Source organism: Silurus meridionalis, chromosome 9 (assembly GCF_014805685.1).
Source record: "Silurus meridionalis isolate SWU-2019-XX chromosome 9, ASM1480568v1, whole genome shotgun sequence".
NCBI classification, from domain to species: Eukaryota; Metazoa; Chordata; class Actinopteri; order Siluriformes; family Siluridae; genus Silurus; species Silurus meridionalis.
Window position 1 is genome coordinate 10,563,944 of NC_060892.1, and position 13,232 is coordinate 10,577,175.

At 37.6% G+C, this 13,232-nt stretch overlaps 1 protein-coding gene across 1 annotated transcript in view; it reads left to right on the forward strand.

Moving 5' to 3' along the window:
* Positions 1–12,615, forward strand: part of ntrk3b (neurotrophic tyrosine kinase, receptor, type 3b) — a 137,512-nt gene extending 124,897 nt beyond the window's left edge. The window contains exons 16-17 of the mRNA XM_046858434.1: positions 9,339–9,497; positions 11,124–12,615. Coding sequence (XP_046714390.1) covers positions 9,339–9,497; positions 11,124–11,309 — 345 coding nt within the window. The 3' untranslated portion in view covers positions 11,310–12,615. The remainder of the gene's footprint in view (positions 1–9,338; positions 9,498–11,123) is intronic.
* The last annotated feature ends 617 nt before the right edge of the window (positions 12,616–13,232 follow it).

The following is a 13,232-nucleotide window of genomic DNA, read 5'->3' on the forward strand; positions in this document are numbered from 1 at the left end:
TAGATGGAGTTCTCATCAATTGGAAACCACTTGCTGCTCCTGAGGGTGACTCTACATGAAGAGCTTGAAGATACATGAGATTACTTTTGATGGTACTACTTAGTAACCATGTGGATGGCTTTGGACTGCAATTAATACAAATAGTTTTGCTATGACGGCTTAGGACAATTGCCATGAACAGTTTTGCACTCATGTTTAAATCAATAAACAGTTAATGAATAAATAACTGGGGTCACTAATATTTAAGTACAAGTTTATTTCTATAGCTCTTTTCACAATGGCCTGGGGTGATTGTGGCAAGGAAAAACTCCCTTAGATGTTATGAGGGTGAAACCTTTTGAGGAACCAGACTCAAAAGAGGAACCCATCATTATTTGGGTGATATAAAGAGTGTAAATAAAATCTTAAAAACAATACAAAACACCAGAGAGAGAGAGAAGTACCATGAGCACCAGAGTGTGTGATTACAAGTAATGTCCTTTCTACAGTCTTATATAGTCAGTTGTTGTTGTGAAACCAGGAGCTACTGAGCAAATCATCAATTAGCTCAACATCTGATATCATCATAGATCCATCACAATGCCATGCCAGAGCCTTAAAACATTCTAAGAAGTCCATCGTCGAAACTTTACATGAAGTGGGATCCAAATAGCGCTGGTATGTCTCCAGATTGTTTGGGATGTTTGCGGGATTGGCATCTACCTCGGAATGGGTAAAGAAAGATAAGCAGTGGAAAGGAATTAGCATAGCTTCTGTTCATAATATAAACAAACACACATTAATAATGTGTTTGGTCAGATGTACTGGAGCACAAAGTTATGATATGGGATATGTGTATGTGTAGGCCTTGCTAAAAAGATAAGTATTTAATCTGCTCCCATCCCATCTCTAAGCTGCTCTCTAATCCCGTTTAAACTGGGAGAGTGGTCCGAGTCCCAAACACTGTCAGGAAGACTATTGCAAAGTTTAGGAGCTAAATGTGAGCATGCTCTACCGCCTTTAGTGGACTTTGCTATTCTATGAACTATGGGAAGATTTAAGATCTCAAAGAGAGTGAAGAATTGTAGCGTGTTGAAATGGTTGTATTTTCTTGACCTTGTTGAAACTCTGGCTGCTGCAATCTGGACTAACTGTAGCCTGTTTATGAATGATGCAGAACAACCACATAGTAATGCATTACAATAGTCCAGTCTGGAGGTCATAAATACATGGACAAGCTTTGGTGCATCAGATATAGACAACATGTTTCTTAGTTTAGCAATATTTCTAAGGTGAAAGAAGGCTGTATTTTTTAATATAGGTGATGTGATTTCCAAAGGACAAGTTGCTGTCTAAAATAACTCCCAGGTCTTCTACTAGTTACAGTACAGCTTTCCAAATGCAAGTTGAATTGCTGCAGCTTCTGTGTATTGGTTTTTGGGCTAAAGAGCAATATCTCTGTCTTATCAGAATTTAACAAAGCTTTTAATTATTTTACACACTCAGTTAACCTGTCTAATTCAGATGATTCGTCTGGTTTGTATGACATATACAGTATAGTTGGGTATCATTGGCATAACAGTGGAAGCTAATCCCATGCCTTCTAATGATATTTTTTAAAGGAAAGCATGTATATTGTGAAAAGCAGGGGTCCTAGAACTAAATCATGTGGCACCTCATAATTTACTTGCATTAACCTGGATTGTTCTCCATTTAAATCTAAAAATGGTAATGATCAGACATGTAGGATTTAAACCAGCTTAAGTCATGATCTGTTGTGTCGAATGCAGCACTAAGATCTAGTAAAAGTAAAAGAGAGATGTAGCCTTTGTCTGAAGCTAAAAACAGGTCATTTGTGATTTTAACTAGAGCAGTTTCTGTGCTATGATGGTTTATGAAACCTGACTGAAACTGTTCAAAGATATTGTTTTTTGTAAGAAGCAGTATAACTGGGCAGACACAATCTTTTCTTAAATCTTAGACATAAACGGAGGGTTTGGAATGGGTCTGAGATTTGTAAAAATGTATTTTGATCCATATTAGGTTTCTTAATGAGGGGCTTAATAACTGCCAACTTGAGGGGTTTAGGGACGTGACCTAAAGATAGAGAGTTAATAAACTTTAAAAAGAGGCACACTAGCTGTATGTAACACTTCTTTCAGTAGTTTAGTTGGAATAGGATCTAACAGACATGTTGTTGATTTGGCTTTGGTAATAGGATTGTACAGCTCTTCCTGTCCCAAATTTGTAAAGCATTGTAATTGTAATTGTGGAACCCAGCCATTATAGTTGCACAAGCCAGTGCACTCTTAGTGCCGGTCCCAAGCCCGGATAAATGTTGAGGGATGTGTTAGTAAGGGCATCAAGCGTAAAACGTGTCAAATCAAATATGCGGATCACGAATCAGAAATTCATACCGGATCGGTCGAGGGTTATCAACCCAGGTTATCAACGACCGCCACAGGTATTGTTAGCCAACAGGGTACCGGTGGAAATTGGGCTACTGTTGACAGAAGGAGGAGAAGGAGAGGAGGAAGACCTCTACAGAGACAGCAGGAAAAGGAGAAGTGTAGGAGAGTGGAGGTTCGGGTTGGTACTTTAAATGTTGGTACTATGACTGGTAAAGGGAAAGAGGTAGCTGATATGATGGAGAGGAGAAAGGTACATATGCTGTGTGTTCAGTAGACTAAGTAAAAAGGGAGTAAGGCCAGGAATATTGGAGGGGGATTAAACTGTTTTATCATGGTGTGGATTGAAAGAGAAATTGTGTAGGGTTGATCTTGAAGAAAGAGTACAGTAAAAGTGTAGTGGAGGTGAAGAAAGTTTCTGATAGGGTGATGAACGTGAAGCTGGAAGTTAAATGAGTGATGATACATGTCATCAGTGCCTATGCTCCAGAAGTGGGTTGTGAGATGGTGGAGAAGGTAAAATTCCAAGTTAGATGAAGTGGTAAAAGGTGAACCTAGGGAAGAACGATTGGTGATTTGGGCAGACTTTAATGGCCATGTAGGTGAAAGGAACAGAGACGATAAGGAGGTAATGGGTGGGTATGGTTTTAAGGAGAGGAATGTGGAAGGGTAGATGGTGGTAAATTTAGCTAAAAGGATGAAAATGACAATGGTAAATACATATTTTAAGAAGAAGGAGGGGTGGCATAAGAGTGAAGAAAGGTGCACACAGGTGGACTATATTCCATGTAGGAGATGCAACCTGAAGGAGATTGACTGTAAGACTGTAAGTTGTTGGAAGGTTACAGTGTAGCTAGACAGCATCGGATGGTGGTCTGTAGGATGGTTTTGGAGGTAAAGAAGAGGAGGAGGAGAGAGAGGACTGAAAGAAGAATAAGATGGAAGAAACTGAAGGAGAAACACTGTAGTGTGAGATATAGGGAAGAGGTCAGACAGGGGCACAGTGGTGGTGAAGAGGTGCTGGATGATTGGGCAACTACTGCAGAAGTGATAAGGGAGACAGCTAAAAAGGTACTAGGTGTTACATCTGGAAATAATAAGGAAGACAAAGAGACAAGGTGGTGGAATGAGGAAGTGCAGGACAGCATAAGGAGAAAGAGGTTGGCAAAACAGAATTGGGATCGGCAGAGTGATGAGAAAAGTAGGGAGGAGTACAAGGTGATGTGGCAGCAGGTAAAGAGGGATGTGGCAAAAGCCAATGAAAAGGCATATGATAAGCTGTATAAGAAGTTGGACATGGAAGGAAGGAAGGAAGGAAGGAAGGAAGGAAGGAAGGAAGGAAGGAAGGAAGGAAGGAAGGAAGGAGAAAAGGATTTATACCAATTGGCCAGGCAGAAGGACCGAGCTGGGAAGGATCTGCTGAAAGTTAGAACAGGATGTGGATAGAATTATGAAGAAGGAAGTAAGAGCAGCGATTAAGAGAATGAAGAGTGGAAAGTTGGTAGGTCTAGACATACCGGTAGAAGCATGGAGATGTTTAACAAGATTTTGGAAGGTGAGGGGATGCCTGCGGAATGGAGAAGAAGTGTGCTGGTACTGTTTTTTAAGAATAAGGGAGATGTGCAGACCTGCAGCAACTACAGGGGAATAAAGTTGATCAGTCACACCATGAAGTTATGGGAAAGAGTAGTGGAAGGCAGGATGAGAGAAGAGGTGACCATCTGTAAGCAACAGTATGGTTTCATGCAGAGGAAGAGGACTATAATGTTTGGTGATAATATTGTGATTTGTGGTGAGAGTAGGGAGCAGGTTGAAAAGAGCCTTAAAAAGGTGGAGGTTCACACTGGAGAGAAGGGGAATGAAAGTCAGTAGGAGTAAGAGAGAGTACATGTGTGTGAATGAGAGGGAGGGCAGTGGAATGGTGCGGTTGCAGTGAGAATAGGTGGAGAAGGGGGAGGAGTTCAGGTACCTCGGTTCAACAGTGCAAAGTAATGGAGAGTGTTTTAGAGAAGTGAAGAAAAGAGTGCAGGCAGGGTGGAGTGGATGGAGAAGAGTGACAGGAGTGATTTGTGGTAGAAGGATATCTGCAAGAGTGAAAAGGAAAGTTTATAGGATTGTGGTGAGACCAGCTATGTTGTATGGTTTAGAGACAGTGGTGGTGACTAAAAGACAGGAGGTGGAGCTGGAGGTAGCAGAGCTAAAGATGCTGAGATTTTCTTTCGGAGTGATGAGGATGGACAGGATTAGAAACTAGGTATTTAGAGGGGACAGTGCATGTAGGACGTTTGGGGGACACAGTGAGGGTGGCTAGATTGAAATGGTTTGGACATATGCAGAAGAGGGACATAGGGTATATCGGTAGAAGAATGCTACCAGGAAGGAGAAGAAGAGGAGGGCCAAAAAGAAGGTTCATGGATATGGTGAAGGAAGACAGGTAGTTGGTGTGAAAGAGGCAGATGTAGAGCACAGGGGGGTATGGAGATGGATGATCCGCTGTGGCAACCCCTAATAGGAGCAGCCAAAACAAGAAGTAGAAGATTGTAATTGTAATTGTGGAGTAGATATTGGAATGGTTTTCTTCCTAAGTCTGGTTCCTCTCAGTGTTTCTTCCTAATATTGGAGTTTTTTCTTTGTCAACTTAACCTCTGGCTTGCTCATTAGGGGTAAATATATAGAGATCAATTATAAAGATATAAATATTAAAAAATATAAAGTTTATATTTAAATCTATTTATTTCTGTAAAGCTGCTTTGCAACAATGTCCAGTGTTAAAAGCATTATACCAATAAAATAAAAAAATATATATAACAGGAATATGATAAACTTTCCCAGCATAAATATTTGCATAAATGTTGTGCTTAAGTTCGTGACTCTAAATATTAACCTATGTAAGAGTGCAATTTTTACATAAACATATATTCTGCTCTGAATAAAAGTAAATGTATTCGAGAGAATGTATTCAATGCGCTCGGGATACATTCTGCACTAACATAGCAGGTGAAAAATACCTGGAGCTGTGATCAAGATTGAGTTACACATTTTAAATTGTTTAAAATTAATTGAGAATTTGGAGGGCATCCAAGTAACCTTTCAATTAATGCAAATTCTTCTTGTCACCTTCTGTTCAGTGAGGACATTTGCAGGATGTTTTGCTGAGACAGAGCTGTGTACCAGTTTGTTACTATAATATTATAAGAAGGAAAAGTAGAACGTTATATATTAAGGTCATGCCTTGTTAAAGCTCAAATAAGATGAATAAGTATCTGGTTAAGAATCTGAGCTAGTATTAGCTAACTGTTAACAGGATTGTAGGATTATCGTTGACGTTGACATGAAAATTGTATTCAGTTCAATTCAATGTTATTTGTAGAGCACATTTTAACAATTGACCCATAGCAGCTTTACAGAAATAAATATTTACTAATAAGAAAGCCAGTGGAGGTGGTGGCAAGAAAAAAACTCAAAAGGGAACCCATCCTCATATGGGTTCACTGTCATTGTTGGCTGTTTTCCAATCGTACTGGTTTCTTAATTTTAACCCTGCTTAGTAATTAATAGAACTTTAGACAGTTAATGTAAAACCATCCTCCAAAGAAATATCTGCTCTTTACATGTGTGTAAATTTGAACTTGGATTCAATGTAAAGTAAATAAAAGTGAAGACATTTTACCCAGGTTTAATGTAAATAATGTATCTTAATAGCTTTGGAATCAGCTGTTTCAAATAATTTGTACAGACTTGCATGTCCATACAGCTGCCAATGATTTAAATACGACTATAAGACCAAGCAGGACTCACATGTGGAACAAATGTTTGCTCTGTAAATAAACTGTAGTTTATTATATACTACAGACCAAATAATATAATTAATTTGTGTTATTACTTCTAATTATTTTGTGTTGAATTCTCAATTAGTATTAATACACCTGCTCGAACCTTAGATCAAACCTTGTATTTGTTTTTTGTTTTTTAATTAGCTTTATTATACCTAATTAATTTTAATTGAAACCTCCAAGTTGATTCAATCGCTCATGTATTACATTTGTGAAATGTTCTGTCCCTATTAAGTGAAAGGGGTCCTGTATGTAGGCCAAGCAAGAAGTGGAAAGCTCATATTGCACCAGGCGATAGCTGCTCTTGAGTACACACATGCTGTGATATTGACACAGCTGAAAGATTAGAAAATCATAACCACACTGGACATATTCACTGCAACGAGTGATTATAAACAGGGGTTCTGCCAAGCACACAATCCACACACCACTAGTCATATTGACATTGGCGTTCCTGCAGGGCTTGAGCACCTGGCCAGCTAAAATCAGTGAAAGGCGGAGGAAGGAAAAAGATAGCGGTCTTTTTACTGTCGGCCAATCCAAATGCTTTCGTGCTGTATAGAAGGTGCTGCATTGATTCCCTTGAGTTTAATGGTGTGTCAAGTATCCAATGTCTTGAGGTCTTTTGATAAATGGTGTGACACATTCAAGAAAAAAAACACTACCAACCTGGATCCAGAAGTTATACTGCAACTTCAATTCATAAGTCACTTGGTATAATCAAATTATGTGACTGTACTCAGATTCAGACAACCAACTCCAAAAGATTTTTTTATATTAAAATTTGAAGAAGCTATGTTTATACATGGGTTATTTAGATTCGTCTCAAATGGATTTTCCAATAGAAGCTAGACCACAATCTTTAAATGCAAACACTTTCCTTTTAACCATAAAACTGCAAACTGTAGATAGAAATCACTTTTTTTTGTCAGATATAATAAAACGTCTCAAAAAAGTAAGAGGTGATTTCTAGAAAATTCTAGAACAAAATTATACAGATGGGAAGACCAAGCATTAAAATAAACATTTAACAGGAGTCTAGTATATTGCCAAATGTATTGCTGCTTGAATAGTTATAATTACCATTAATTTCATTCAAATGTAGTTTAACTCAACAAAATAGCTTATCTCTCATTATTCATCATATATAATAGAAGTTGATCCATCACATCCTATTGTTTTGCATTTTATTTATTAGCTTGTTCATATTTTATTAATTTGAACAAATGCTTACAATTTAATGAAGTCATGAGACACTAAATTTAAAGTCATTTCAATTTATGATGTGGAAAGGATTTAGGCTATTTTATTGTTCTTTTAATTCCCCTTAAGTTGTGTTAATGCATCTAATGATGTGTGCTATTTTGGTATTCTTACTACACAACTTTACTAGTATGCATTTACAGAATGTACACTGATGATGATAATAGTCTATGATAATGGATTCAATTTTTGAACACACACTAAAGAGGGTGAAAACCTATGAATTTTCAGGAACCAGAAAGTAGGTGGCAATAAAACAGTTAAATAAAACGTAAAGAGCTCTACTGTGAGAAATTCACACTCACATTCATCTTGTAAGTCTGCATCAGGCCTTGTGTTTTACAAAATCAGAAATCCCCAGGAAAATCGGCACGGTACAAGTAAAGTTTTTTCAAACTGTTGCCTGGATTTGTTGTTGATCAGGATTTCGGACCGCCTGTGGTGGCTGTTGATAAACAGGTGAAATTCACAGCTTGGCCATGTCAGTCATATTGCAAAGAAAAATCAATATTTTGCAAGCTGGACCCAATGTTGTACCTGCCTTGTATTGTTTATAGAACAAGCATTGTATAAACGTGTTTTCCTGCTTTCAACCATTATTCTGGAGTATTTTTTAAGCCTATCTGCTTCATCTTCACTTAAAAGTGTAAATGCCTGGTGAGTAGCCCTTGAGGAACTGTAATCTATCCTCTGTCATGCTGCACCACTTTCCACACCACTAATCCAATCTCACCTTCCACCATGCAGCCACCACTGGCCTGTAATCCAGTTTACACGCCAGTAAAAGGGAAAACACTTCAGAATGTCACTGAAAGGAAATGTGTGAGTAATTGCAAGTGAGATGATGAAGTTTTCTTATTTTTTCCCTGTTCCCAGCACATATTTATATCATTTATTTTTTTGCAGATCGGGGGGAGGGTGTTGGTGGAGGGTTTGTTGTATTAATTTCTTACCCTGCTAGGCTAATTGCTTTGGCCTCAGCCACAAAGCCCAAGGTGATAGCGCTATCATTTGCACGCCTGTTTAACCGGTTTTAATTCGCCTTCCTTAAAGAGGGATTCGGATTCATTTGCACATGTAGTGAGACCAGTGTGTGCGTGCCACCGAAAGGTCATTTAAAATCACCACCCTAACTTAATTAGCATGCTTAATCCGGCGAGAAGAGACCCGCACATGCCATGCTGTGGGGGGAAAAAAACGAAAAGCTTACACTTTGACTAACGCGAGGAGACCTGGTATAGCGAGCGCTGCGTGATGGCATGTAAATGAACACATTTAAACAATATGGTTCCACAATTACAACGAAAGCATCTAATTAAATCTGGCAAAGGGAGATATTTACAAAGCAAGTTCACGTTCATCTCTACAACATTAAGTTTTGTGTAGCCTGAAGTAACAGCAGACAGCAGGAGGGATTAGCATGGAAAGATCATATCAGAGTCCAATAATAGTCATTTTAGATGTGAGTATAGTTTCCCAGCCTGTTTACTTGATTAATTTACTCTGGATGCTTTGGAATGTTCCAGCACAGATTTGGCCTCTATGGCTGGAAGTTTCAATGTTAAGTTTCATTTGTCCAGGCCTATCCAGAATGTACATTGGTAGAGGTAGAGTTTAAATGGATAAGGTTCAAATAAGTTATTTTGCAAAAATAAAGCAAGCAAGCACACAATTCTTGCACAATTTTTCATCATTCTTCTTCTCTAAACTTTACTTTCACCTCTACTCAGCCAGCATCAGACTATATCTGTTGTTTACAGCAACAAACCATCCAGGGCACAGCTCATCATGTTATTAGCAAGTGTGACGCGTGCTGACTGACTAACCGTGGCGTGTGTAACTTGTTCTCATTCAGGTGGGCGGTCACACCATGCTTCCCATTCGCTGGATGCCACCCGAGAGCATCATGTACCGGAAGTTCAGCACAGAGAGTGACGTGTGGAGCTTCGGCGTCATCATGTGGGAGATCTTTACCTACGGCAAGCAGCCGTGGTTTCAGCTGTCCAATAACGAGGTGCTGGAGAATTTCACACATGGGGGAATATTGAGAAACTGAGTGTGATCCCTAAGGAAGAACAAGCTTACATTCTCCAATGGGAGTTTTAATGCGTATTGTTTTGCACATGACTGTGACCGCTTTTTCACACTTATTCACTAGTACTGAAAATCTAATGAAATTGTGTAACTAAAAGAAAGTTTAAAGGTAGGAATGTGCAAAAGATTTGTGCTTAGATTTACTTCACAACTTTCAATACACCAAAGTTTATATAATATAGTTTAAGAACAGTTTTGATTCTGGGTTGTCAACTGGACAGAGATGGCAAAAGTGCACACATCCTTCACTCAAGTAGAAGTACAGATACTCGTGTTTTAAAGGACTCTTGTAAAAGTTGAAGTACTGACTGCACTTTTTCACTCAAGTTAAAGTAAAGGATTTTGGGCTCTGACATGTACTTAAGTAAAAAGGAGCCATTACTACTTCCTGTTTAGTGTAATGCTGGTAACTGGACATCACATCATATTATATAATAATAATTTTAAAAAGTAAACTTTTTTACCTAATGAATGTATCCAGGCTGAAAATATAGAACGATGATAATCAGGTGATCAGGAATGTATTTGTTCTCAGTCATGTTTACATCGCTGAATTCCTCTGTCTCATCCATATTAGCCAGACTTCTTTTTGCTTGCTTGTTGTTAGCTATGTACTGCATGCTAGCCTACGCCTGGGGTGCATGAGAGCCAGAAAATGATACACCAGTGGTAGGTTAAAAAAGCTGCGCAATGACAAGAAATATGTTAATGGGCTGAAAACGGCACATAATAATAAGAAAAATTATTGATCATGTCACCAAATCGATTAAAACTAAAGTATGAGCTTGGTTTAAAAATGTAAGAAGTAGAAAGGTGTAAAAAATGTAATAAGTAAAATTAAAAAGTTGTCCAAAAATTAAATAGTGAAGTAAAGTACTGATACTATTTCTACTTAAATACAACAACAAAGTATTTGTACTTCGTTACTTCCCACCTCTGCAACTTAATGACCTCACAGTATTTAGAATGACCAAAGTAATAAATATAAAAAATTGTAGTTCCAGTTTTCTAAACATAAACCAGCGTCTGTTTCAGATTGTTATTTGTAGATTATTTAGTCACATAAATGTATATAAATTAGCTAGCTAAAGGCTGGCCTGCCGGGATAGAAGATTTAGGTAACAAATAAAAAAGTGTTTATATACTCTGATTTTTTTAAATTTGATTTACTTTGCATGGACAGCAAGTTGACAGCGTGGGTTATTTATAAACCGTCAACGATAAAAAAGAATGTTTTCACACAAATGGGTGGAGAATTTAATACTTCTGTGTCAAATTCAAAGCAGACATCTTATCTGTCCAGAGTCTGTGGTTCTAGTCAAAAGTAGTAACATAAAGTACTACTATTAAACATAGCCATTTCGAATTGTCTTGTTTATAGTCAATCCTTTATTTTTTTAATGTTAAAAGATGTAGCTAGTCACTCAGTCAGTTACTTATCCAGACGTTTGAATGTAAGGAATTGTATGTAGTCGTTACAAAACTGAGGTGGTTTAGAAAAAGGTAGGAAGTACCAACTTGTCTCATTATCCCTTTTCTCCTACAGGTGATTGAGTGCATCACACAAGGGCGCGTTCTGGACCGGCCTCGTCTTTGTCCCAAGGAAGTTTACGACCTCATGCTGGGCTGTTGGCAGAGAGAACCGCAGCAGCGACTCAACGTCAAAGACATTCAGAAAGTCCTGTATGCCTTGGGCAAAGCCGCACCGGTCTACTTGGACATCCTTGGCTAACACTGGTGCAATTCGTCAGGCCTGAGGCCAAAACAATCCAGGAGAAACCAAACGGCCCCTAACCTTACTGCGCCACTGTAAAATCACCTACATGTCGGGGATGGACTTAAGTGCCTGCAAACACCACTTTTTTTTTCAATACACTCGAATAAAAAGTACAAAATATTTAAAGAAAACTTTTACATTTTCTTTACTCGTACAGTATATAGTGTACAGAATTCTACGAAGCTAAACATTTTCCTAAAAACTGATCAATAAACAGACAGCAAAGTTGTGTAAAAGATATGTTGCCTTTGAGATGGCAACTGCATATCTAATGAACAAAGCTTTCCAGTGTTTCATTTTATAAACGTATATATACATATATGAATATATTTTTTATTTATTTAGTTTCATTCCAGAGGGTATGGGTGCCTGTTGTGTTTAGCAATGTTGACAGAACATCATTTCAAGATGGACTTCAAGATGTTGTTTTTCTTTGGCACATAGTCGGCAAAGCCTTACTAAATTTCTGTTACTCTGGTTGGCTCATCTGTTCTGTTCGGGTTTGCTTTTTTTCCCTTTCTTCTTTTTATACTCTGCCATTTTGATTTGTCAGTGATGAGTGCTTGAGTGGAAAAAAAATCTTTAGAATACTAAAATATAGGTATATTTTAATTGTATGTGATTGTACATACTGTAAATTTCTATACTGGTCAGCTTAAATTATTTTTTTTTCTTAATATGTTTTTCGTTTTTGTTTTGTTTTTGTTTGGTAGCATCGAACTTTTTAAACTCAGCCATGAGAGGGCATAAATATTGTTCAGTGTGATCACTATTGTATCACTTTAATCTCTCGCTCTACAGTCAAATCATTGATAGTTTGAAAAATCTGCTGTAAGATGGTCAAATGGCAAGTGAATGTTTGTGGAGGAAATGTCAACTCTCTGCAGATCATATTCAATTGTAAACTGCTTTACACTCGAACTTGCCAAAAACAGAAACTACAGTGCAAGCTTTGTGTCACTCTTCTATAATGGCACCCATCGAAGCAACATTTTTTTGCGAACCTTCATAGTACGTGATATCAGTGTCACTGCATCTGAAGTTAACGATCTCATGGTGTTTGTTGTCTGTAGCGAAAACAATTCTGTGTTCTTTTGCAATGGGAGTGTTTGTAGTTATTTTACACCAAATCTTTCACAGCGTCACTGTTTTGACAACTTCCGATTCTCTTGCCTCTTTGCAGTACCAGAAAGGTTTGCTAAAGACAAATGAAAAAAAAAATGTATGTTTAGAAGATGTATTAAATAAATATTCAAATATGGTTCATTGGAAATTCTTTTATTTTGCTTGCCATATGTTTAAACAACATTTGTTTTTAGGTTTGAGGTTATTGAGGTTTGTTTCAAAATAATTTTCATTTACATATTTATGTAGCATTTTTGCCTTAACAATGCAGCTTTACAGTAATCCACTGTAGATCCCTGAGTGAGCTTGATGCTGGCAATGGGGAGGAAAAGCTCTATAAGAACATTAGGAAGAAATCCTGGGAGGAATGGACAATCAACTGAACACCAGATAGTAGGATTACAGTAGAAAGGGTACAAAAGGGATTAACGGAGAGACTCAGCTGAAAGATTTATGGAAAATGTCAAGTGAATACATTGAATAAGAAATTGCATTTTAAGTAAAAAAAAATTAATAAACATATGACGGCACTTATATCAGGGGTCATAATCAGGAATCCCCAGCATTTCGTATTTCAGTGGACTAAAAAAATACTCCAGCAGATTCATAGTGTAGCAGAATTATTTAGCTAAAGGCAGCTCATTAATAACAGAAAAAAGTTTTCAAGGACTTTCACATTTTCATTTCTTTTCGCCTCTCTGATTTAAATAATGAAATTATAAAATGGCTTCTTTAAAAATGTCCATGGTATAG